At 42.6% G+C, this 27980-nt stretch overlaps 1 protein-coding gene across 1 annotated transcript; it reads left to right on the forward strand.

Moving 5' to 3' along the window:
• Window positions 5210-24150, forward strand: LOC102175348 (myosin regulatory light chain 12B). Its single transcript, XM_018039561.1, has 4 exons — window positions 5210-5311; window positions 15454-15655; window positions 22635-22796; window positions 23645-24150. Exons 2-4 carry the CDS (start codon window positions 15475-15477, stop codon window positions 23815-23817), a joined length of 516 nt encoding a protein of 171 aa, XP_017895050.1. The 5' UTR covers window positions 5210-5311; window positions 15454-15474; the 3' UTR covers window positions 23818-24150.

Consider the following 27980-nt stretch of genomic DNA (forward strand, 5'->3'; position numbering starts at 1 on the left):
CTTGTTTAAAACTTTTTTATTTACCAAAATTGACTTTTATTGGTCTTGGTGCATCATCTAAAGAAGGGTAGTAAGGCAAATCCTAGAAAATGATATGGTTGTTATACTTCCCCTTACTCCTTCCAGGTCTCCTGACAGTTCTATTTCCTCTATTCAGTCTTCCCCCCTTTTCAAAAAAACAAATCCAGTTTTTAACTGCCTTTATGGAGTTTTCTGTACTTTGCATTTTAAAATAACTTCCTATAGAATTTGCATATATATATGTGAATGATAGCTTTGTTAGCTTTAAATCCTAAAGTTCAATATTGGACCTGCCAGCATCCCTCCAAATCTGTTCTAAGCTTTTTGTACATTCCTTCCTGTCATTTAAAACTAGACCAGGCCACTGAGTGCAATTTTAATTTGTCCTAATTTTTAAAACTGTTTTAGCCCCCAAAGGTTCTATGGAATGCTTTTATCAAAAAGGCCAATTTTTCTGTATTGTATTTCAAAGTTTTGGAAATAGTTTTTTGGGGGTTTTTTCTGTATGTAGTTTCTTTTTAACACATGGTCCCTATTGAAACACTGTGTTTATTTATGCAGAGATTCACATGAGTTCATGGACGAATCTTTGACATTCCTGACCTGCCCACAGTCAGAACAGCTGAAGCTACATGCCTGGGAAAGTGAGATCATTAGTTCAATCCTAAAAATAACTTCTGCTGTTTGCAGGAATGCAGGACTGTTTTCAGAGTTAATATAGTTTCATTTACTTGTGGCTTCAAAAATCTAACTCTTGAGGATTCATGAGTTTAAGAAAAATCTTGAAACACTGGATAGGGGGTTAGGTGGGAAGAATGGATGGACAATTAGCCTCTAAAGATGAATATTGGACTGTTAACTCATAATTTTACATTTTATACTACTAATAACAAGACTATCCTTGGACAAAACTATTACCTCAGGGAAGATGCAATTACTGAATGCCTTCAGGGCATTAGACCTTCACACTGAACAGAATAGGTGAGCTGGATTCTTTAACCTCATGAGGCCAGCTTTATAGAACAGGAGTGCAAGAACCAGTGATGAGACTGCTCTTGCGCCTTTTAAGATTAGGCTCTTAGCACCTGCCTTAACTCTTGGCTTTAGTGTGTTCCTGAATTTCATTCAGTGGTTTAAATAAGCAAAGTACTTTTTTCAGGCTATAGCCGTGATACTGAAATTTTTTTTGTTGGACTAAATTTACATTTCAGCTGGAAAAAAAACCGTTTCTGCTTTGTTAACAAATTTCCAGTGAAGAACAAATAACATTGTTCCCATACTGGGGGGAAGAAAAAGTAGCCTCATCTATGGTCTCCATTTCCATTTCAGATAACTGCTCAAAGAATCAGCCACTGTTAGAAACAGTGGATGATCTTCCCTGAATGAAATGTCTCCTCATTTAGTAACAGCATTCTCTAGGCGGAAAGTAGGCTTTGCATAATTAAGATGATTGCCAGTAAAACGCTAAAGCGTGTACTCCAACAGTGAGTGCGTTTGATAGAAAAACGAGCCTCCGTGATGAAAAGCCATACTTGAAGCAAGTCACTGCAGAACTTCTGATGAAACCAGCCTAATGGGGGCAGCCTCCTTACCCACTTGCTTGTGATCAGTGTCATTCCAGTCCCAGGGCCCTGATTTTACTTGATCAAAGAGCCTTTATACCTGGATGAGAGCAGCAGTTTGAGTGCTGCTGGAAGAAACAGGAATAGGCCTGGCTATACGAGACAAGTGAAAGCAAATTATGAAAAGGAAAGACAACCATTTTTTATAAGGTATGAAGAGAGAAAGAACCACAAGAGAGAGAACTAGACTACAGGGTGTGCTGGCAAGTTGTAAGGAGGATCAGATGTTGAAAAGGGCTTGGACAGTAGATAAAGCCACCACACAGTGTGATGGAAACCAGGTGAATAGTTGGAAGAGTGAGGAGGTGAGTCAGTAGTGTTAAACCACAGAAAAATCGAATACGGGAGAGTTTCAAGGAGGCCACTAGATCTGGGAAGTCAGTCACTTCTGCTAGAGCTGTTAGGTGGAGTTTTGAGTGCAGAAGTCAATGTAGCAGGAGACAGGGACAGACAGTGTCTAGGTTTGGGGTTCAGTCCAGCTGCGTTTTAACCTTGTTCGTGCTCCATCATGGCTTTATAACCTTAAGAGAGTTATTTGACCCCCCTCAACCTCTGTTCATTTGTAAAATGGAAGTAATGCTCTTGGTTCATAATAGGAACATAATCTATGAATATATAAAGTGGCATTTTTATGATTAGGAGCAGCATGGGTTTTAGAGTCAGAGTCGGCTGAGTCAGTTCTGCCAGTCTGTTATTTGATGAGCTTGGTGTCCTTGGGCAGGTCACCATAAGTGTCAGTTTCCTCACCTGTTTAACAGGGACAATACCTTCTATGTTTGTAGTAAAAATAGAAACACACTAAAGCTAAATGGTCTAGCATCCAGTAGGTATTCTGTTTACCAGCAGGGCCTGTTTGGCAGTGGGAGAGGCTTATAGAGAAGGCAGGACTACAGGGCATTTCTTTAGAGAAAAAGCGAATGAAACCAAAGGAGTGATGTCTAACAGAAAACCTAGATCACATGTTGTAGGATTATTCTTAGAAAAATAAAAATGGATAGTTCTCCCTCTGAAAACAGTAAAGGGTAGGTAACAGGAGTTAATCATAGTTGGAGATTAGAAGACAGGTTAGTAGAAAGGTCTGTAGGAGTTTGATAGTAAATTATCTCAAACTAGAATTTTATTAAAGAGTTGTTATTAGTATTTAATGAGAATATACATAAAAATGTGTGGTATAGAGTAGGTCCTTAAACAGTTTACTTTAGATTTCCAACTAGGTCCAGTATGTCAGAATTGTTTATATCTTTCTAGGTCCTCTTTAAGTGTACAAGTTCTTGATTTCCCTGCAACCCTGGTTTTTATCTTTGCTGTCCTGAAAAGCATTGCTGGAGCTCATCCTTCAACAGCTAGTTTTCCCAAGTCCCTATATCTTCTTTTTCTAGGTTTCTGTGTGACTGCTTAAATAGCAGGCATCATAACTTCTCTTCCATATTTATCTACATACATTTTATATTTGTAGTAAATACACAACTTGTTTTTTAGTTTGATGTATCTTTTAAATTGTCATATTTTGGCATACCCACCATTTTTTAAGTATGTTACCTTTTTTTAAACCATTCTTTTTAATGACCACAGCAAACAATTATCTTTGATAAGAGTATGCATAATTAACCGTTTCCCAAGGACTGGATACTTATTCTACTTTTAACAGTGCTAGCCAGAAATTTCTGTGATGATGGAAATGCTCTCTGTGCTGTCCAATAGGTCACATGTGATTATTGAGCACTTGAAATGTGTCTCAAATAACTGAACTTTTAATTTACGTTTAAATAGCCACATGTGGTTAGTGACCATTGTGTTGGAAAGCACAGTTCTAGTAACAAATATGGAGATCAAAGACAGTGCAGTCAGGGTATCTCAGCTGTGATCTTATTTAAGGTGGCCAGGGTGAGGACTTATTGGATGGTTAATAGCACACACTAGAAGAGCTCTGTGACAAAGACCTCAGAAGCCAAAATGTTACGATGAGTGGGAAAAATTTTAATTATTAGGCCAAAGGGGAGACTGCAGCTGAGGGAAAGGGTAAATATTTTAGAACCAGATATGATTTCTCAGCAGTTGGTTTCAGACTCTAGAGAAAATGCATTCAATTAAGGACCTGGGGGCAGTGCTACTCGGGGAGGATGCTGGGGATTACTAGGAATGCAGATTCATTTTTTTTTTTTAATTTATTGGCTCTGCTGGGTCTTAGTTGAGATAAGCGGGATCTTTGATCTTCATTGCAGTATGCAGAATCTAGTTGCAGCATGTGGAATCTAGTTCCCTGACCAGCGATCAAGCCTGGGCCCTCTGCATTGGGAGCATGGAGTCTTAGCCACTGAACCACCAGGGAAGTCCCGGAATGCAGATTCTTGCCCTACCCTTGACCTGAATCTGCAGGCGGGGTGGGGGTGGGGTTTTTTAGAAAGCCCACGGGGCTACTGTTTTAAGAACAACTGGTATAGAGTGCTGAACACAAGGTTCCTATGACCTAGATATTTCTAATCAAAGATTCCTAGATTTCTCATCACTTTCCTAGAATATAAAAGACTGGATTGTTCTCCCTAGCATTCAGCACACGTTGAGGCAACACTGCTCCACAAAGGGTTGTTATCTCCCATTATCCAGAAATAGTTTTATCCATCTATAATATTCCAAGAGCTTCCCTGGTAGCTCAACTGTAAAAAATCCGCCTGCAATGCAGAAGACTCCGGTCCATTCCTGGATCGGGAAGATCCCCTGCAGAAGGGAACGGCTACCCACTCCAGTATTCTTGCCTGGGAAATCCCATGGACAGAGGAGCGTGGCAGGCTGCGGTCTATAGAGTCAGAGTCGGATGCGGCTGAGTGACTTTAACTTTCATAATATTCCAAGGTTGAGGGAATATGAACGCTAGAACAAAACTGGAGTAACGCATTTTGGTGGTGTCCTTTGTTTTGACCAAGAGCATGGTACAATGCGTGTGCGCGCTTGTGTGTGTATGTAAGTTTGTACTGTAGTAAATCAAAGGAAAGCAAATGAATAGTTTTCCCGTGGTTGAAAGGAGAAACTGTCCTGGTCAGGGCGTACACCTGATAGATAACGTGAGGATGAAGACAGGAGAGGGCAGATGATAGAACTCCGGGCATGCAGTTTGTAAAGAAAGGGCTTTCCTGCAGGCGGACACCGCCGGCCGCCGCCCTCTTAACCTTCCCTAGTGTGACGCGGGACGGAACCTGAAAAACTACTCGTTTTATCTGAAACTCGGTGTAACCAGGCGGGGTGTACTTTTATCTGCCAAGTGACAACCCTGGGTGGGCGGCGCCCGGCGACCCCCAAACCGAGGGCTCGCGCCGGCTCGGGAATGCGGAAGAGCCGCAGGACCCGCCGCCGATGGCGGGGGAGGAGGGCGGGCCGCGGGGCCCTGGCCACGCCGTGCCCGCTCCGGACCTCAAGGCCCGCGAGACACAGCGAAAACCCAGGCCGCGGTGGTCGGCTCCAGCCCCGCGCCGGGGCGGACAAGGCGAAGTCGGCCGCGGCGGGAGCAAGAACCGCGGCGCGTCCCCCGTCCTGAAGTTGGGTCCGCCGCGCCTTCCGGTGCGACTTCCGGTCCGCCTCCCGAGGCAGGAAGTGCCGGCGCCGCAGCTGTCGCGCCCGTTCCTTCGCTGGTCCTGTGCAGGCAGCCCAGCTCCTGGTGCTGGTGTCCGGCCGCGGTGAGTGGCGCTCGCCCCCGCGCGCGACAACCCTGGGGTCGCCCCAGTGCCCTGCGCCTCCGGCTACCCGACCCCAGCCCCCGCCCATGGTGCCGGCGGGCGGGCTGGGCGGGGGCTGTGGGACCTGTCTGTGGGCTGCAGGGGGTCGGGGAGGCGGCCTTGGCCGCGGCCGGCCTGAGGCTGGACGTCGAGGGGTCGGGAGGCTCAGGCGTTTGGAAACGGGCTAGGGAGCCGCCCTGCTGGCGGAGGCGGCCGGTCCCCGGCGCTGCGTCACCCGACGGTTTCACACACCTGGTGCCTTGGCGCCCCCCAGCTCCCCGCGGCCTGGTCGGTGGGTGAGGGGTCTGTGCCACACACAGGGCTGGATGCCTTGGGGACACAGGGGGCCCGCTAGTATCTGGTTCTTGCCGGGAGTGCCGGGTTGGCACCGGCTGAATGGAAGGATTTCCACAGGAGTTTTGGCTCTTTCGCAGCATCTCGCATCTTATAAAGATTTACTCCGTTCCTACCAATGAAGAAAAGAACAAATAGCGAAAATCAGGAAAGGTTTCCTGAAAAAACGAATCGTGACCTCATTGGAGGCCTTGGACTTAGCCCTGGGAGGGAGAACTTACTATTTCTGGCTGGATCTGTGGTAGGCGGTAACAAGACCAAAAGCTCAGAAGGTGGGAATTGTGTCGTGTGAAAAGGAAAAGATGGGGAGACCAGCCTGAATGGAACAGAACTGTAATGGATAATAGCTAGGAGTGGGTAGATCCGTGGGAATCTTTTCACAGATGTCTTGCAAACTTGATGAGAAATAAAAGATTATGTAAGAGGCATTAGGGAGTCATTTTGGATTCTTCACTAAGGGAGAGAGATATGAAGAAAAGGGTGTTTAGAGGATTAGTTTGGCAGCCTTGGTTAAAGATGGATTTGCAACTCTCCTTCCGTGAGAAAAGAATCATAGCACTTTAGAATTCAGAAGAACCTTATAGGTTATCTTTAGTCTTATAATGGAGAAGAGTGAAATCCAGCGAAGTGAGATAATTTGCCCAAGGTCACTTGAGGGGTTCACCTGGACCACCCATTTTCTCTGAGCATTAGATGGACTCTCTTGGAACTTATGGTTAAGTACACAGCTTATTGTTTGTCCAGGCTCTGTTGAACGAAACAGCTTCTATGGTGACTGACTCGGTTTATGGTTTAATGAGACTGAGTTTGGGCAAGATAAACTGCAGCTTCTAAAGGACAGGTCCCCAGGTGAGGGCTGCTGGACTTAGGAGAGATAAAAGGACCAGGAGCCCCTAAAAAAGCTGGTTGTCAGTCTCCCAAGGTTCAAAGACAACCTGTATCTTGGGTTGATTTTGGCATCTTCCTTTGTTCTACACCTGAGCTGTGGTGACTTTGCTTATTACCTCCAGCCAGCTGCAAGGCATTAAGAGCTAGTGATACAAGTGCTGGAGATAGACTTCCTGAGCATGATTTTGCATCTAAGTTCTACTTTTTTCTATCTGTGGCTCCAGACAAATTATGTATTCTCTTTGCCCTAATTTTCTCATCTGAGAAATGGGGAAAATAACAGCACCTATGTCAAAGTGGTTCTGAGGATTATATAAGTTAATACATATGAAATGCTTAGACCAGTGCCTAGCACATATTTAGCACTCTTATTAGCTTTGTTTGTGTCAGGTATGTAACAAGGAGTGACTGGTACATTTTGTTAAGGATCTCTTGCTGAGAGTCCAGTGGAGTTTATGGGTAGACCTTGGAGAAAGCCATAATTGGGGAGTCAGACCTAGGACCTACCTCACAGAGGATGTATGTGTATGTAATTCTATCTGTGATTTTGAGGAGGCATATGTATTTGTTCGCTTGACTAGTGTTTACTGAGCACCAGCAATGTGTAAGACACTGTACCTACCCCTGCAACCCTTGGTAGATAGGCTAAATGCCATAAAAATGGGCATGTAAGTGACACGGCAGTGGAATATGACTGGGCAGTAAAAGTAAAGGAAAGAACCACTGATGCAGCGAGATACATAACTCTCAAAAACACTGAGTGAAAGAAATTGGACACAGAAAGTATGCACTGTATAATTCCATCTATAAGAAGTTCAAAGACAGAACTACTTATGGTGATAGAAATCTGAGCAATGGTCGCCTAGGGAAAGAGTGATTGATTTGGAGAGAACTTTCTGGAGTCATGTTTGTTACTTGATGGTTGGTTACTTGGAGTGGTGGTTACATGGTGTACATCATTTTTAAGATCTGTACATTTCACCATATGTAAATTTTACTTTATTGTTTCGCAATAAAAAGATGATAAGGGAGTAGAGACAATAGAAAGTTTACTATCAGTTGGGATGATCATAAAACCTATAATAAAGCAATGATAGCATTATAATGTATGTGATAAATGTTAAAATGCGTATAGCATGGGGAAAACTTCACCGCTGCTAAGAGAAAAGCTGTAAAATTGAGTTTGGCTCTAGAAGAAGTAACAGATATAGTAATTTATGGAGCTGATTATATATCTGCCTAAATAGGCAGGATAAAAACAATAATAAGTCATTGAGTATGTCAGGTTAATTTTGTGGAGTATTTTAATTTGATTATATACTCAATTCTCTTGATATTGCTGTTCACACTTGCTCACATACCCAGTCATTTGATCTTCCCAATTAGCACGAGCACTAGTCTTGACTACAGTAATGGCCATGGGAATTCACGAGATGTTCCTGCAAATGCTGATAGACCTTGGTGAAGATGAGAATTGAATCAGAAATGACCTTAGGTTTTAATCCAAAAACCATTCTCTACTTGTTTTGCGTTCATCCACTCTCAGACCTCACTCTGTGCCTCTGTTCACAAATCAGCCTTGAGAAGAGACCTTCTAAACATCTTGTCCCCAGGCATCTCTGCTGTAACATGGCTAAAACTTGAACTCTCTGTCATCCCTTTGCTCATGAAACCAGCTTCTCCTTCCTCCCCCAGTTACCTCATTTTTGAGTGGTGCCATTATGCTATCAGTTTTTCAACCAGTCCTTGAGAAAAGCAGTCATTCAAGACAAACTGAAGAAAACTCCAGTTAGAAAGCAAAAACTAGGAAATCAGCATAGTAATCAGCCTGAAGAAGAGGATAGAGGTTGGTGATGGGAATGTTGAAGAAGGAGTGACTCTGTTGCACTTAAGAGAAGAACCTTCTGAACTTGAGAGAAACCGAATGGAAGGAATTAAAGCTTGCTGATGCTGGGAGGGATTGGGAGCAGGAGAAGGGGACGACAGAGGATGAGATGGCTGGATGGCATCACTGACTCGATGGACGTGAGTCTGAGTGAACTCTGGGAGTTGGTGATGGACAGGGAGGCCTGGCGTGCTGCAATTCATGGGGTCGCAAAGAGTCGGACACAACTGAGCGCCTGAACTGAACTGAACTAAACCAGGAATAAAAAATTTCCCTATCCAGTGCAAATGTGGCTTTGGCCCCTTCAGGGTTTTAAAAATTCTTTGGCTATAATTCTGAAATAAAGGCATTGCCCTATTAAATATTGTAGATGCCAAGGAAACACAGTGGCTTGATTAGTTTTCTATGGGTATATAAGATTATGCCCAAACTTAGCACCCAAGACACTACAGAGCTTCTGAGGGCCAGCAATTCCAGGGCAGCTTAGCAGAGTGATTCTGGCTGTCTTGAACTTGGGAGTCCAGATGTCAGCTGGGCTTGCAGTTGTTTGATGGAGGATCCACCTCCAAGATGGCTGACTCACCTGGCTGGCAGGTTGCTGCTGGCAGTTGGCTGGCGTGGGGTCGTGTAGTGCCCTCATGACCTGGTGCTGGTTTCCTCCACACTGAGCAATCTGAGTGAGAGCATGGCAGAACCTACAGCATGTATTATGACAAAGGCACACCCCTTCATTTTCACAGTGTCCCGTTGCGTATGAAGGGTGGCAGAATATACTACCCCAAAATATGCCACTTTGGCCTAAAAATTCTTTTGAGCTGAAGGCAACTAAAAAGAGGCAGACACAAGAAAATCTCTTTGCGCCCCCCGCTCAATTTGCCTGAAGGGCTTCCCAGGTGGCTCAGTGGTAAAGAATCCACCTGCCAGTGCAAGAGAGGCAGGAGATTCAGGTTTGATCCCTAGGTCTGGAAGATCCCCTGGAGAAGAAAATGGCAGCCCACTCCAGTATTCTTGCGTGGAGAATCCCTGGTGGGCTACAGTCCTTGGGGTTGCAAAGGACCTGACCGAAGGACTGAGCACAGGCTTCAGGAAGTTTGCCGAAAGGCAGGACACAAATTTACAAAGGTCTTCTTTCGCTCTCTACCAGGAAGGACAAAAGTTGTTAGGGACAACTTTAGACTCTTAGAGGGGAAGGCTGGACTGAAACCTGCAAGGGAAAACTTGCCCTTGTTTACACTGTACTTTTCACCTTCGTCCCTAGCCTCTCCCCTTCACACACACCTTTCTTCTGGCTTTAGCTGAAGATGATATTGAAGCCAGAGTTGCATTTTCCATGGGTATCTCCCAGGTAAACATGAGATATACACCTTAATAAACTTGTTTGGTTTTCTTTTGTTAGTCTGTTATTACAAAGTGTCAGGCAGAAACTCAGAACCACAGTCAGTGCCTTCTAAGTGGTTAACTCAGTGATTCTTAACCTTCACTCTACATTGGAATCACTTGGTGCATTTTAAAAATACCAATTCATAGGCCTCACCTACAGACATTCAGTTTCCGTTGTACCAGACCAGGATCTAGACATCACTTTTTAAAACTTTCCAAGGTGATTCTGATGTGCAGCCAAGGTCGAAACCAGAGGCTAACTGCTGTGAGAGCTGTATCTACCTGCCGTATGGTAGCATCACGTTGCTGCCTGAGAGGCTTCTTAGGAAGCTGACAGAATGTGCATAAACACCTCTCACAGGCTCCCAATAAAGCCATAGAGGCTGGATGAAGTTCTCAAGCAATTGCTGCCTGTTAATGATCAGGGTGCCCATGTTTTGATTTGCACAGCACTATTGCAGGTGATTTTACAAATATTTAGACTATGATCTAAATATGTTGACACTATAACCACCTGTACCACCAGTATCCCTGTATCCCTGCCCTTCTTTAACCTCTGTGAATACTACATACAACCTTTAGTTCACTCTGTTTCAGAAATTCACAAAAATAATACAATAAAAATTTTGAAAAGGAAGTGAGACTTGTTTTATTGCTGTTAAGGCTGATTCACTACCTTATATGCTGTGTTCTAAATGGATATTTTTTGTAACTAGGGATGGAGTGTGGTGGGGTTTATTTGTTTGATATTTATAGGTCAAGTAGTAATTTGACAGTTGCAGGTAAAGATGTCAAGCCTTTACCTGTCATGTCAAACCAAGACAGGTACTAGTAGGAAATACTGCCATTTGATGAACCCAAACCAAGGCTGCCACACTGCACAGCTGCAAGGGGTGCCATTCGTATTTTATTCCCTTCCCATTCAGCTGTGCACTTCTAATCTCTGCAAATAAATTCCCCAGAAGAGCTGGAATTTGAAAACTCAGTTTCACTGGGAATTACATTTAGAGGAAAGTAGCTGTTCAGGAATGTTGGATTAAATTGGTGAGTATTGAAAGTTTAAGAAATATTTTGTGGTTAAAAAAAAATAACTAGAGGGACTTTGCTGGCACTCCAGTGGTTATGGCTGCCTGCAGTGCAGGTTCAGTCCCTGGTGGGGCGACTAAGATCCCACAACCTGGGCTCTGTGGCCAAAAATAAAAGCTAGAAGAATTACATGAGGAATATACAGGTAAAATCACCTTGAACAAATGCGGTTGAATTCTAGGTCTGCCACCAGGTGACCGTGGGCAAGTTGTTTGACATCTTTACTATTCAGTTCCTTCGTGTGTAAAGCGGACATGTGAAATTCAGCCGTGTGCCTAGCACATGAGTCACTCAGCAAATGGGAGTAGCCGTAAGTTGAGGAGACCTTTAACTCTGGTGCTAAGGCATTTGGGGCTAGAAAAATAAAAACAAATACATGAGTTGAGAAACTGCATGGTGCTTGGGCACATTCTAGACATTTGGTGTTGCTGAAGGAAGAGGAGAAAGCAGAGAATGGCTAGAGAAAGGTCATTCTAGAGTGGAGGAAGGTGTGCATGCCTAAGAACTTGTACTCTGTCCTGTAGGCGTAGGTGGAGGGCCAAAGAGTTCTCAAAAGGGAATGATGTGGTCATTTCATGTTTTACACACCTCTGGCTGGAAGATAAAGAGTAGTTGACAGGCCACCAAGAGGCAAGGAGGTTGGTGTGTTGGCCATAAAAATATTCTAAACAGAGGTGATGAGGGCCCAGAGTAGGGTGGTGGCAAGAAGAAGATGAGCGAATCTGATATATATTTTAAGAGGCTGGGCCTGTTTCATCAGGGAGAGGGACAAGTCAGGGATGACTCATGGTTGTCTGGCTTGGTGAGGGAGTAAGTGATTGTGCCATCAACTGACAGGAACCAAAGCTGAGAAAGGTTAGGAAGGGAAGGTAATTCATTTTCTAACACGTTAATTCCGAGGGTCTGTGGGACATCAAATGAGTGCCTCACACCAGCACAAATGGCTGTTTGAGGCCACAGCCCAAGGGAAGGGTCTGCCCTGGGAATGCAGACGTGGGAGTCACAGGTGTTGTCAGAACAGAGCCGATGAGATCATCCACGCAGAGTTAATTTAATGAGCCGTTGACTGTGAGAATGCTGAGGAATGTGAATATTTAAGTGAGTGGAGGAGAGAAGCGCCTAATAAGAAACTGGAGGAAGACCAGACATAGAAATAGAACTGAGAGGAGGCCTGAGAGACCAAGTCAGACCAGCATCTTACTTCAACCAGGTGTCCCAAGCTGATGTTCAGGAGTCTCCTTCCTAAGAGAATGAGGTCTTCAAGGATGGGAACCTGGGGCTTCTGTTCCTTTTGGGACAGTTCATTTCTGCTATTACAGTTCATCAAGGCCGAGGGTTGCTGACTCCGGAAGAGAAGAGGGATAAAATGGTGTCAAATACAGCAGAAGACTTAAATGGGATTTGGCAAATGGAAAGTGCTTACAGTAGAGAAGAGAGAGCCAGATTGTGGTGAGTCGGAAGAGAGAAAGTGGAGAAAGCCAAGATGTTTATCTCAGGAATTGAGAAGAAAGAGGAGGGAAGTTTCTTTGGAGGCCAGAGTTTGTTTCAGATTGATTGTTTTGCTACAACTTTGCCTTACTTTTCAGCTGATGTTTTATTATCACTTGATATTTTATATGTGTACTTTTATGGGTACCATATACAAATATAAATGTACACTAGTTTTAAATGAAGTGAAGGTCGCTCGGTCGTGTCCGACTCTTTGCAACCCCACGGACTGTACAGTCCGTGAAATTCTCCAGGCCAGAATACTGGAGTGAGTAGCCTTTCCCTCTCCAGGGGATCTTCCCAACCCAGGGATCGAATCAAGGTCTCCTGCATTGCTGGCAGATTCTTTACCAGCTGAACCACAAAGAAAGCCCAAGACTACTGGAGTGGGCGGCCTATCCCTTCTCCAGCAGATCTTCCCAACCCAGGAATCTAACCAGGGTTTCCTGTATCGCAGGTGATTCTTTACCAACTGAGCTATTAGGGAAGCCCAGTTTTTAAAGAAGTACAGAGAAAAAATCAACTTTTTTCTTTTTAAAGAAATCATGATATTACTACATTGAGCCATATCTGCTCTGTAACGGGTTTTGACTGGGAGCTCAGACTTGCTCACTGTATAATGGCTTTTCTAGCCTTACTGGGTTACCTCTCTTCTCAGCATCAGCTTCTTCGACAACTCCAGCTAAGGTTCAAGACGTTGAAATATACTTTTGGGTTAGCTGTAGGGTTAGCATGAAACAATTGACTGATCTTTTTTTTTTTTTAATAAAGATTTTTCTCTGGGAGATTTTTCTAAATAACTCTATTACAAATACAATTTGTTGATACTGAGGGAGAGCACTAATTCTTGCCTTCAGATCTACTGTCTTTTATATCTTTTGAATCTTGAAGAAGTAGAATCATAGAACTTTTAGCATGAGAAAGAATTTTAATCCCACAGTTTTGGAATGTGAGGAATAATTAAAGAGTCAAGTGCCTTGCTAGTGGATCACATTCTGTGTCCGACTTGACCTTCAATATAACTGAGGTCACATACAAGCCAAATTACAGGAAGGGGAAGAAATTAACATTTATTCAGGCCAAGTGTGCAGGGAGGGGAAGGAGTTGGAACGTCAAGAGTAAGGACTCTTAAGGCTGATGGGCTTCAAAACTGCAAATGGGCTAAAACAATACAGATTTAAAGTCCAAGTCTGGAAGGCCTAGAGACCCAGGTCCAGAGTTCCTCTGCTCAGCCACTGCCCCCACCAGTCATCTGCCTTTGCACTCTGTGGCTTCAGAGTTAGAACAGTCCCAAGGCCTCTGTCATTTCTGACACCAGATTGCAGTTTTGGTTCCCTGAAATGACCAATGCTCAGGTTCAGTATTCACTAGGACTCACTGAGAACTGTGACACCTGTAGTTCTGGTTTATTATAGCAAAAGGACTCAGACTAAAATCAATCAAGGGAAGAGATATGCAGAGCCCAGGAGAATTCCAAATGCTCAGCTCCCAGTGGTCTTCTCCACAAGCAGTGTTGATTCCTGGTAAGATGTGACAGTGTGCACGGACTATTGCCTGCCACGGTATTGTCTACCCTTGCTTGCTAGCTGTAGCTTTTGCTGGGAATCTGTCCCCTAGCTACTGTCCACTGCTTCTAGGCCAGTCTCAGTTTCTGAAGTTTGTCTAGAGGCCAGGCTGATAACACCTGACCCCAAGACCCCAGATAAACGTGGCAGGACATCCTAAGGACTTAAGAGATTACCTCCCAGGAGCTGAGGACCAAGGCCAGACCTCTTTTGGGGCAAAATTAAATTCTTTACTATATAAGAGCCATTTTTTTTTTTTTATTTTAACCTAATGAGGGAGTACCTCTCTCTTAGGGCCATTGTGAACATTGAACAAAACGTTGGATCAAAAATTTTTTCTGTGGCCTTCCTTGGTGGTCCAGTGGTTAAGACTCCGTGCAAACAAATATTTAAAAAACAATTTTTTCTTCTAGTGTCCATGGTAGCTAGTAACGGTAAAGCTGAGATTCGAACTCAGCACTTTTCTAATTCCAAAACCAATAGTCTATTTGTGTTGTGTTTATTTACATCAGTTGAAACTGCAAATAAAAATGGAATAAGGAAATTCCCTGGCAGTCCAGTGGTTAGGACTCTCACTGCCAGGGACTCAAGTTTGATCCCTATTTGGGGAACTAAGATCCCGCAAACTACATGGTATGGCCAAGAAAAAAAAAAAAAGGGAATGAGAAGTATCTATTCTATTTGGTAAATTATTGGTAGTAGAGTATTAGAGGCTACCACTAAAACTATATTACAGAGAACTGAGGAGTGTTTGGGAAGATGAGAAAATGGAGAGATTTGACAATTAGACTACTATTCTAAAAGTTTTGTCTAGGGAAATGGGAAATGAAGATGTAGCTAGAAGGGATACAAGATTTTCATGTACTTATAGTGACTGTACTAGTCTCTTTGCATATATCTCATTTAATTCTCACTTCTGTTAGAGTAGTTATTGTGTTTTGCTCTAAAACAGAATTTAGTGAGCTTCTCTAAATTTTGAAGCCGTATTTTGAAAAAAACCAAGGCTCAGAGAGGTTATGTAATGTTGGTGGTAAAATGGAGTTAAAAGATATACCTGCTGCATCGGATTGTTGTGAGTGTTAAATGGGACAGTCTTTGTGAACTGAGATGTCCACTTTGGAATCTTAAGGGGAGGCCCCTGTCTTCACAGCAGTGCTTGGCACACAGTAGCACTCAGTAAGTGTGAGCTATTGCTGCATGCTTCAAATCTCATTCATGTTTAATAAAAATGAGTTTCATGAAACTTGGGGGAGAGCTACATCAGTACTTGCCTATTTCTTCAAAACTTCCTTTTTCATAGATGTTTTTTGTGACATTGGAAATAAAGTTTACATGTATAACATAGCCCAAATAATCATTCTATGTTGAGATATTTTTACTCACTAACTTCAGGTGTCATGAGTCCTTTTCTTTACTTTGTGCTGTATGCCTATTGTTTTGCTTTATGTTCTTTTCAGTTCTAGAATTAAACCGCCACCATGTCAAGCAAAAAGGCGAAGACCAAGACCAAGAAGCGCCCCCAGCGCGCGACCTCCAACGTGTTCGCCATGTTTGACCAGTCCCAGATTCAGGAGTTCAAGGAGGCCTTCAACATGATCGACCAGAACAGGGATGGGTTCATCGACAAGGAAGACTTGCATGACATGCTTGCTTCTCTAGGTAGACTTTTATGTTCTTAATATGCCTGCCTCCTCCAATATAAATGTTAATCAGCATTTTATGAGTTAATTTTTGTGTGATATGCAATTATCCATCTCAGAGGCCTGTTGAGAGATGTTGGGTAGGAGATGCCCTACTGAGGCGGGGCCAGTCACAAGAGGATACGCCTGCGGGGGTGCGGGCCTGGCAGCCTCTGTGGCTGGGCAGGTTCCATTCCTGTGGCTAAATATAAGTCCACTAGGTAAAAATGGGAATGGCTAGGTGGCAGAATACCAGAATCTTAAACAGAAGTGGCCAATAATGTAGTGTACGAAGTAGTAAAGGTTGAGAACAGGTTAGAAGAACAGAGGTGACAGTAATAAGTGATCATGATCATGTCAAGGAGGAAGGCCAGGTCTCCTAAAAAAAGCGGGGGGCGGGGGGCAGAACGCAAGGAAGGGGACTTTCACACCTTATAACTTTTTTATAATTACAGAAATGAAAATGTAAAGGTACGGGATTTATGGATTTTTATACATTATTTGGGTTTTCCCAGTGGCCCAATCTGTTCGCCAATGCAGGAGACTCAAGAGACACGTGTTCGATCCCTGGGTTGGGAAGATCCCCTGGAATAGGAAACGGCAACCGACTCCAGTATTCTTGCCTGGAAAATTCCATGGGCAGAAAAGTCTGGCAGGCTACAGTCCATGGGGTCGCAAAGAGTTGGACACAACTGAGCATACACACACTCAAACACATTATTTAACTATAGTTGATTTATAATATTGTGTTAGTTTCAGGAATACAGCTTCAGATTCTTTTCCATCATAGATTATTATAAGATGCTGAATAACATTCCCGTGCTGAACAGTAAATCTTGTTGCATATCTATTTTATATATTTTGTATATAGTGATGTGTATCTATTAATCCCAAATCCCTGATTTATCCCTTCCCCCACTTCCCCTTTGGTTACCATAAGTTATTTGCCATGTTTGTGAGTCTGTTTCTGTTTTGTTGAAGGTCACCTGTATCATTTTTTTTTAAGATTTCAAATGTAAGTGATTTTTTATATTTGTCTTTCTCTGTGCCTTACTTGCTTCCCTTAGTATGATAATCTCTAGGTCCATCCATGGTGCTGCAAATGGCAATATTTCATTTAAAGATACAAGATTTAAAGCAAACAGAAACTACCCTCTGTCATTTTGGTTACGTGGGTGTTAATTTATTATTCTTTATGTGATTTTGTTGTTTTGATCTTAAGGAAGGAAGGGAAAGTCCTCCTTGTCCTGCCTGAGTCAGCACTGATTTCATGATTAGTAGAAAGGAGTGTCAAGCCTGGGGGCAGGGGACACAAGTCAAGCATGGCCCACAGTTAGGGTCTGTACTTGAGTGTTTTCTATGTTAGACTGAGAGCCATAAACAGCTCTTCCAGGGCCAGGGACAAAGGGAGAAAAGGTGTTACTTTTTTTCCTTTTAGTAACCACATAATTTCATTCCCCTATTTCACTTTTAATTTTATTCTCCTAACATTGTTCTGAAAATATTTTAAAATTTGTTTTTAATTGGAATATAATTGCTTGCAGTGTTGTGTTGGTTTCTGCCTTACAACAATGTGAATGAGCCATAAGTATACATATGCCCCCTCCCTTGAAAATTTTTAAGCTAATATAAAGATGAAGGAACAGTATAATGAACATGCTTCCATTCTTTACCCAGTTTCAGTGGTTGTTAACATTTTGCAACATTCCTCTTAGTCAGAGTGAGAGTGTTAGGGAAAAGGGTATGTGTGGAGTCCGGCTCCTCTACGCCCAGAAGCGAATAAACAGGCCAGGTTGGTGGGAAGGGAAGTTTGCTTTATTTCAGACACTGGCAGCTGGGAAGGGAGGCCAAACATCTGGCCAAAGGCAGACTCCCCACCCCTCCACTGGCAACCAGTGGGGCAAAAGCTTTTGTAGACAGGAGAGGGCTACATGTAGAAACAGCTCAGTCAGCCCTGACAGTCATCTTCAATTGGTCATTGATGGTCTGACCAGAGTCATCTTGGTTGTTTTAAGCACAGTTACTCTTCAGTTCCAGGATTCCTTTGTCCCTATTTCTTTGAGGCCAGTTCTCCGAACTGTGGCAACCTATGTTCTGACAGAATGTGGTCCACTGGAGAAGGGAATGGCAAACCACTTTAGTATTCTTGCCTTGAGAACCCCATGAACAGTATGAAAAGGCAAAATGATAGGATACTGAAAGAGGAACTCCCCAGGTCAGTAGGTACCCAATATGCTACTGGAGATCAGTGGAGAAATAACTCCAGAAAGAATGAAGGGATGGAGCCAAAGCAAAAACAATACCCCGTTGTGGATGTGACTGGTGATAGAAGCAAGGTCCGATGCTGTAAATAGCAATATTGCATAGGAAGCTGGAATGTCAGGTCCATGAATCAAGGCAAATTGGAAGTGGTCAAACAAGAGATGGCAAGAGTGAATGTTGACATTCTAGGAATCAGCGAACTAAAATGGACTGGAATGGGTGAATTTAACTCAGATGGCCATTATATATCCTACTGCAGGCAGGAATCCCTTAGAAGAAATAAAGTAGCCATCATGGTCAACAAAAGAGTCCGAAATGTAGTACTTGGATGCAATCTCAAAAACGACAGAATGATCTCTGTTCGTTTCCAAGGCAAACCATTCAATATCACAGTAATCCAAGTCTATGCCCCAACCAGTAACACTGAAGAAGCTGAACAGTTCTACGAAGACCTACAAGACCTTTTAGAACCAACACCCCAAAAAGATGTCCTTCTCATTATAGGGGACTGGAATGCAAAAGTAGGAAGTCAAGAAACTGGCAAAATTTGCCTGGAGTAGCAGGCAGATTTGGCTTTGGAATATGGAATGAAGCAGGGCAAAGACTAATAGAGTTTTGCCAAAAAAATGCACTGGTCATAGCAAACACCCTCTTGCAACAACACAAGAGAAGACTCTACACATGGACATCACCAGATGGCCAACACCAAAATCAGATTGATTATATTCTTTGCAGCCAAAGATGGAGAAGCTCTATACAGTCAGCAAAAACAAGACCAGGAGCTGACTGTGGCTCAGAACATGAACTCCTTATTGCCACATTCAGACTTAAATTGAAGAAAGTAGGGAAAACCACTAGACCATTCAGGTATGACCTAAATCAAATCTCTTATGATTATACAGTGAAAGTGAGAAATAGATTTAAGGGACTAGATCTGATAGTCATAGTGCCTGATGAACTATGGACTGAGGTTCGTGGCACTGTACAGGGGACAGGGATCAAGACCATCTCCGTGGAAAAGAAATGCAAAAAAGCAAAATGGCTGTCTAGGGAGGCCTTACAAATAGCTGTGAAAAGAAGAGAAGCGAAAAGCAAAGGAGAAATGGAAAGGTATAAGCATCTGAATGCAGAGTTCCAAAGAATAACAAGAAGAGATAAGAAAGCCTTCCTCAGTTGATCATTGCAAAGAAATAGAGGAAAACAACAGAATGGGAAGGAGTAGAGATCTCTTCAAGAAAATTAGAGACACCAAGGGGATATTTCATGCAAAGATGGGCTTGATAAAGGACAGAAATGGTCTGGACCTAACAGAAGCAGAAGATATTAAGAAGAGGTGGCAAGAATACACAGAACTGTACAAAAAAGATCTTCACAACCAAGATAATCACGATGGTGTGATCACTCACCTAGAGCCAGACATCTTGGAATGTGAAGTCAAGTGGGCCTTAGAAAGCATCACTATGAACAAAGCTAGGGGAGATGATGGAATTCCAGTTGAGCTATTTTGTATTTCAAATCCTGAAAGATGATGCTGTGAAAGTGCTGCACTCAATATGCCAGCAAATTTGAAAAACTCAGCAGTGGCCACAGGACTGGAAAAGGGCAGTTTTCATTCCCATCCCAAAGAAAGGCAATGCCAAAGAATCCTCAAACTACCGCACAGTTGCACTCATCTCACACGCTAGTAAAGGAATTCTCAAAATTCTCCAAGCCAGGCTTCAGCAATACGTGAACCATGAACTTCCAGATGTTCAAACTGGTTTTCGAAAAGGCAGAGGAACCAGAGATCAAATTGCCAACATCCGCTGGATCATCGAAAAAGCAAGAGAGTTCCAGAAAAACATCTATTTCTGCTTTATTGACTTGACTATGCCAAAGCTTTTGACTGTGTGGATCACAATAAACTGTGGAAAATTCTGAAAGAGATGGGAATACCAGACTACCTGACCTGCCTCTTGAGAAACCTATATGCAGGTCAGGAAGCAACAGTTAGAACTGGACATGGAACAACAGACTGGTTCCAAATAGGAAAAGGAGTACGTCAAGGCTGTATAGTGTCACCCTGCTTATTTAACGTATATGCAGAGTACATCATGAGAAACGCTGGGCTGGAAGAAACACAAGCTGGAATCAAGATTGCCGGGAAAAGTATCAATAACCTCAGATATGCAAATGACACCACCCTTATGGCAGAAAGCGAAGACGAACTAAAGCTTCTTGATGAAAGTGAAAGAGGAGAGTGAAAAAGTTGGCTTAAAGCTCAACATTCAGAAAATGAAGATCATGGCATCTGGTCCCATCACTTCATGGGAAATAGATGGGGAAATAGTGGAAACAGTGTCAGACTTTATTTTGGGGGGCTCCTAAATCACTGCAGATGGTGATTGCAGCCATGAAATTAAAAGATGCTTACTCCTTGGAAGAAAAATTATGACCGACCTAGATAGCATATTCAAAAGCAGAGACATTACTTTGCCAACAAAGGTCCATCTAGTCAAGGCTATGGTTTTTCCGGTGGTCATGTATGGATGTGAGAGTTGGACTATAAAGAAAGCTGAGTGTCGAAGAATTGATGCTTTTGAAATGCGGTGTTGGAGAAGACTCTTGAGAGTCCCTTGGACTGCAAGGAGATCTAACCAGTCCATTCTAAAGGAGATCAGCCCTGGGTGTTCTTAGGAAGGACTGATGCTAAAGCTAAAATTCCAGTACTGTGGCCACCTCATGCCAAGAGTTGACGCATTGGAAAAGACTCTGATGCTGGGAGGGATTGAGGGCAGGAGGAGAAGGGGACGACAGAGGCTGAGATGGCTGGATGGCATCAGTGACTCAATGGACGTGAGTCTGAGTGAACTCCAGGAGTTGGTGATGGACAGGGAGGCCTGGCGTGCTGCGATTCACGGGGTCACAAAGAGTCGGACGTGACTGAGCGACCACTTTTAAATCAAATTATATTAGACTCCTTGAATGGGTCCATAGGTGCCTAGCCTAAGCCAGTTCATTTTAAACCCCTGTGTCTTCTTTGTACCCAAGTACTCTTCACACCTTTGGGTTATACTTTTTATCCCCAAAAAATTGGTGCAAGAGAATTGCGTTAGGCCTGAAGGTAGAAAAGTAATGGTTCTTTTTTTTTTAAACCACTTTCACTTATTTAAAGAATCCTGAGATTAATTTGGGGCTGATTTTGTATTGGTATATTGAATAGGTGTACTGAATGAAGATTGTAATGCAATAAGATGGATGCCAACCTGGCACTTAAATTCCACTCAGATTCCCAGGAGTAAAGCTTACATATGAATTATGGTTCTAGCATGGACTATCATTAGAGCTTAGTTGGGTATAATAGAGACATACTGACATATATGTTCTTTTCATGGAGAATTGTACAGACTTAATGCTGGAAGGGAAACCTGGAATTTAACTAGTCAAGTCGTTTTACAGATAGAAAGTAAATCCTGGACAGGTGCCACCCTCCTCCCAGGCATGCAAGCCAGGGGCAGAACTGGGGTTCAAACCCACTGCTCCAGACGCTTCCTTCAGGGCTGCTTTTCCCACGCCATGTGGACTTCACAAGCGCTGGGACCGAGGAGGCTTTTTGTTACTCCTACCAAATGAGGCCATTCCAGGGGAATTTCTCCCAGCTTCCAGCAGAAGGTCAGGGGAGTTTCCTCCCACTGACATGTTCACTGTGGTTTAGTTGGTAAGTCATGTCCAACAGGGAGAACAGGGAGACATGTTCACGGTTGGAACTGAGGTTAAGATTTCCCATCATGAACAATGCTAAATAAGACTGCATTTCAACACCAGTAATGGCATCTGGGCATGTGTCTTACAACCAAAAAGAATGTAATGTAACAATGTTTAAAATGAGCTCCCAGTTCTAAACCAATCTAATAGTTTTAGCTTAAATGACTAACTTATAAATAGTTTGAAGCATACCAATTATGGCTACGTGTACCGCAGTTAGAAACATGAATAGATTTTTTAAAATAACCAATATTGAAATGTCCTGATGGGTCTTTAATGTTATCAACATTCAGAATGTGCTAATGTGGCATTGCCTGTTTCATAGTTTCACGTGTTTGTTTTGTTTTGAATGAAAAATAGTGAAGAAGAAGGAAATGGCACCCACTCCAGTATTCTTGCCTGGAGAATCCCATGAACAGAGGAGCCTGGCGGGCTGCAGTCCATGGGGTCACAAGAGTTGGACATGACTTAGCAACTAAACCACAGTGAAGGAAAAGTTGTAGAAAGTATCAGTGAATGGACAAGCTAAGCCCAGAATGCATTTTTATAATGGTATATCTAAGATTTTTTTATGTTATGGGCTACCCTTATGGCTCAGTGATAAAGAATTACCCTCCCAGTGCAGGAGACACAGGTTCGATCTCTGGGTCAGGAAGATCCCCTGGAGAAGGAAATGGCAACCCACTCCAGTATTCTTGCCTGGAGAATCCCACAGACAGAGGAACCTGGCAGGCTGCAGTCCACAGAGTTGAAAAAGAGTTGGACACGACTTAGTGACTAAACAGCAAACAGCAACAGCAATGTAAGTTAACTGAAAAATTAACTGAAAGGTTAGTTTTATGTCATGGTGGTGTAACTTTTTAAAAATACATTGTGGAACATAACAATAACAGAATAGTTATTTATTGAAATGAGTTCTTTGTCCTTAAATGGGAAAATGTGAAATTTTACAGGAAAGAACCCAACCGACGCGTACCTGGAAGCCATGATGAACGAGGCTCCAGGGCCCATCAACTTCACCATGTTCCTCACCATGTTTGGGGAGAAGCTGAATGGCACAGACCCGGAAGACGTCATCAGAAATGCTTTTGCCTGCTTTGATGAAGAAGCAACTGGTGAGCACTCTTTGTTATGCCCTGGCCTCATTCCAGACTGTGTAAAACGGTTTTTAGGAAGTGAGAAAGATTAGTAAAATAAATTTTTTTTAAATGAATAAAGGGAAACCATCGTTTACAATAGGACAGTTGACCGAGAAGGGCCAAAACACAGGTATGTAGGTCATATAGCTACACAGTGTGTGGTGTTAACCTTTGAATTTGGTTCTGAGGATCCATGAAAGCCAGAAGAATTGGCTGTTATATAGTATTTCTTAGACACTGAAAACTGCGTCTTCAGGAGACTTTAAATCTCACCAAAAAGTATGGTCACTAACTTGAACGATAAAACCTTAGGTTTTTTCCCCCTTCTTATTTAAAACTGAAAAAAACCTGATTGTTCCATTTTCTTACTCCTTTCATTTTCTGCTTTGCTTCTGCATTAACCCTCTGGTCAGCCACTCACATCTCCTCCTCAGATAAACCTTGCATCCTCCTTCCTGCCTCTCCATCTCAACCTTTTAAAACTGCACCATCCTTCATTTGGTCTTAGAAACACACTGCCCTTCTATCCTATATCTGATATATATATATGGAATACAAAGGTTTTTTTCCTCCTCTGGAAAATACTTGCTTCAAATTAATTTTGTAAGCATATGATCTACTAACTCAGCTTTTAAAATTATTTAATATTAATAAAGAACTCTAAAGACAATAGGAAAACATAATGATATGGTTAAATATTGCTTTACTTTTGTTCATGTAAATGTGTATGTTATGAAATATCTTGTAAGATTGACCAGCTTGAGAACCAGATCATTAGAATGCTGGGCACAGTTCACAACTCCCTTTTCTCTGCTGCCTTCCAGGCACCATTCAGGAGGATTACCTGAGAGAACTGCTGACCACAATGGGAGACCGGTTTACAGATGAGGAAGTGGACGAGCTGTACAGAGAAGCACCTATTGACAAAAAGGGGAATTTCAATTACATCGAGTTCACTCGAATCCTTAAGCATGGAGCAAAAGACAAAGATGACTGAAGGAACTTGAGCTGAAACTTTCCAGTTTGTCTTACTCTATATTGTTTCCTAGACATTTCCCCCCAACCCCCATAGACCTGTTGCATGCAACTTTGATTCACAGCTTTGCCTTTTTTTTTTTTTTTTTTTGGTGTATTTATTCTAGACCTTCCTGCCACTTAGCACTTGTATAATCAGACTGAAAATGGGGATGAAGTTGTAAATTGTATTGAAAAAAAAAGAGATTGCAAATAAAAATCAACAAATGTGAAAGCCCAGGAAAATATATCCGGTATTTCTGGTTTTGCTGGATTTTTACATTTTTATATAATAAAAATGCTATTTTGAAATAAAGATCATGCCGACTCAAATGGAATATAATGGAAAGTTAAATACCTAGTAGTTGGGGGTAGTCCTCTTTTTAGATTTTCAACTTCATATAATTCAGATTTCACAGGAAACCTGATTTTTCACAAACATCGGACAGTATTTTTAATATAATTTAACATCATTATATAGTAAAAACTAGTTATACCTTAGTTTCTTTCATGCTTCTAGTCAGATGTTTAAATTACTGAATGATAATACAGAATGGAACCAAGAATACATTGACCATTATCTTATTCCAGGTCTAGGAATACGAGGTAAAATAGTTACATTGTATAAAGCATTGTATGCAGGCGATTTTCATTGAATCCTCCCAGCAACCTTGTGAGATAGATTTCTGTTATTTCAAGAGGAAAAAATGAGTTCTGGGGAGTCGAGTGATCTGAGTCTCTACCAGACCTGGGATTCCAGGCCAGGGTGCCCCCTCCAGAGCATGGATGAAGAGACCACCGTGCTATCTCTGAGAAGCCTCAAATGCTTAAAAGGTCACGGTGTTTTCATTACATTCTAACATGATTTTGTAGTCATTGAGATTTAAAATAACTTGAGGGACATTGTTGGAACAGAATTCAGAAAACTATATACCAGGTAAAAAAAATAGAAAACCAAAGACTATACGCCAACAAAAGTCTGTCTAGTCAAAGCTTTTTTTGACAAGACGGTTTTTCTAGTAGTCGTGTATGGATGTGAGAGTTGACCATAAAGAAGGCTGAGTGCTGAAGAATTGATGCTTTCAAACTGTGATGCTAGAGAAGACTGGACAGCAAGAAGATCAAACCAGTCAATCCTAAAGGAAATCAACCCTTAATATTCACTGGAAGTACTGATGCCGAAGCTGAAGCTCCAATACTTTGGCCACCTGATGCACAGAACTGACTCATTTGAAAAGCCCCTGATGCTGGGAAAGATTGAAGGCAGAAGAGAATGACAGAGGATGAGATTGTTGGTTGGCATCATCAACTCAATGGACATGAGTCTGAGCAAACTCCGGGAGACGGTGAAGGACACGGAAGCCTGGCGTGTTGCAGTCCATGGGGTCACAAAGAGTCGGACACAACTTAAGAGACTGTGCTCAGGTACCGCCCATGAGGTAAGCAGGGCCAGTAAGATTCCTGCTTTTTTATAAGAGCTAAAGTTCAGGAAAGCTGAAGCAACAGTCCAAGGTCCCACACAAGGACAAGAATCCACATCTGGCTCCTTTTTCTACTTCCAAGTTCAACATCACATGCAGTGTGAAAACCAGAGTCACCATGTGGGGAGAATACTGGGATCATCTTGACTGTCATTAAACCAATACGTACAGTCACTGGTTTGTGCCAGGCACTTCTAAACTGGGGAAAACTAGGAGGGCAGGGCAGACAAGGACACTGCCCTCGGACTTCCCTGGTGGTACAGTGGATAAGAATCCACCTGCCAGTGCAGGGGACCCAGGTTCAATTCCTGGTCTAGGAAGATCCCACATGCGGCACAGCACCCTAAGCCCTGGAGTCAAAGCTACTGAGCCTGCATGCTGCAATGACAAGCCAGAGAGCCTAGGGCCTATGCCCTCAGCAAGAGAAGCCACCGCAAGGAGAAGCCCCCCCACTGCAAGGAAAGTACCCCCCTCACCACAGCTAGAGAAAGCCCATGCAAAGCAATGAAGACCCAGCGCAGCCAAAAATAAAAATGTTAAACCTATAATATGTATATAAAAAAAAGAATGCTGCCCTCCTGCACCTTAGTTCTGTGAGAGCCAGGATCAGGAAGGCATGTCTACATTCTGTGGGAAGCAGAACTGAGGACCTCTGAGATGGTACCCGCGAGCTATCAGAAAGACAAGAAGGGGGTGCCTACGTGGAGATCAGGGCAGAGCTGACCAATCACAGAGGACGTGCCCTCCAAGGCGGGAGCACTGGGAGAGCTCAAGGGAAGGACATACAGATGGTAACTGCTGCAGCATCTAAGTGCAGAATCACAGGGCTTTGGGCAGGGAAGAAATGTGAATTATGTTTGAAAAACTCAGCCTGGCTTGTGTGTGTAGAATGGAGGGCAAGAGGAGCAGAAGGAAGGATTCCAGTTAAGAGGCTGTCACGATGGTCCAGGCGAGACAAGAGGGTGGCTCGAACTCTGCAGATGGTCGAGGAGTTGGCTCTCCTCGTCTGACCTCTTTACTCCACTCCGGCCCTGCCTTGTCACCAGCTCTCTGACATCGTTTTAACTACATTTATTCTTTTGCTCTGCTTAAAGGCAGATTTGAGAAGACCAGGAGAGTGAAAAAAGTTTTCAAGATTAAAAACAAAAACTATTTCCTGAGTGCCTTATGTTGACCTGACATATCCCAATCTGTTTCATCCATAGTGTCTATAAAGAGAGGAGTGGAATCTAGCACATTCTACATGGCACCGCAGCTAGGACTTTGTTCCTCTCTGGTTCAAGAAATATTAGTGATGATAGTGAAAACTCTCTTATAATATCTTTCCTGTTTTTGAGAACAACTCAGTGATGATCTCTGCAGTTGACAGTTGATGCCTTGGCCATCACAGTTGGGATGATTTTGTGTTTGTAATCAGATAGTTCAAACGATACTGAATGCTCTGTAACAGGCATGTTGCACTACCGGCCTTTGAGGCAGGTTTTTAAAAATTATTATTATGGCTCAGACTGTAAAGAATCTGCTTGCAATGCAAAAGACTCAGATTCAGTTCCTGGGTTGGAAAAATCCCGTGGAGAAGGGAATGATCACGCACCCCAATATTCTGGTATTCTACAGATAAAACACCAAGGTGTAACTTTCCAAGGTTACACAAATGGGAAGCACTGAGACCATAATTTGAGTCCAGTCAATCTAGCCCCAGAATCTGCCCTTCAGGAAAATAATTATTGAAGTAAACACCACTAGATTCTTAACCATCATAGAGGAATTTTAAGAGCTTTCATTATTGCATCGATCCTCAAAACTCTAGGAGGTGGATAAGGTAGGCATTGTTATCCCATTTTACAGATGAGAACACTGAGTTGTAGAAGTTACCCCACTTTCTCAACTTAATGTAAGTAGTGTCGGAGTAATGACTAACTTTTAAATTTTTGAGTGAGGCAGGGTGCTTCTCATTAAACCTATAATTTCCTAATTCAATAATTAATACCTATAGCCTAATCAAAATCTTTTTCTCATTTTAAAATATATATATACCATATATCATATATATGGAAGTCATTAATATTTATAACATTAAAATTATGTGTAATTATACCTTTAATGGGGCTTCCCCGGTGGCTCAGTGATAAAGTATCCACCTGCAAAGCAGGAGATGCAGGATACATGGGTTTGATTCCTGGGCCAGGAAGATCCCCTGGAGGAGGAAATGGCAACCCACTCCAGTATTCTTGCCTGAAGAATCCCACGGAAAGAATCCCATGGACAGAGGGGCCTGGCGGTCTACAGTCCATAGGGTCACAAAGAGACGTGACTGAAGCAACTTAGCAAGCACGCATAAAAGATAAAAAAGCACATTCTTTGGAATATAAATATATGACTACTGAAAAATCTGATGTGAATAGTATGTCATCTGGGAACTATGAATAAGGATAAAAAAGTTTATCATATACTGAAATTTTGAGAAAATATTTCTTGGACAGAAAAATGTCGAAGACTACAAATTGCATGTGTTGATCGTTGTACGTTGTAATCTCACGTTAATCTTTTTTAGAGCAGGCAACATTGTCACATGCACTTTTAGGGACAATAACCAGAAAAGTCGCTAGATGGCACTAGTATTCTTAGTGCTGTAATAACCTGTTCTTTCATGAACTTGAGAGTG

This window comes from Capra hircus, chromosome 24 (genome assembly GCF_001704415.2).
Source record: "Capra hircus breed San Clemente chromosome 24, ASM170441v1, whole genome shotgun sequence".
Classification (NCBI taxonomy): Eukaryota; Metazoa; Chordata; class Mammalia; order Artiodactyla; family Bovidae; genus Capra; species Capra hircus.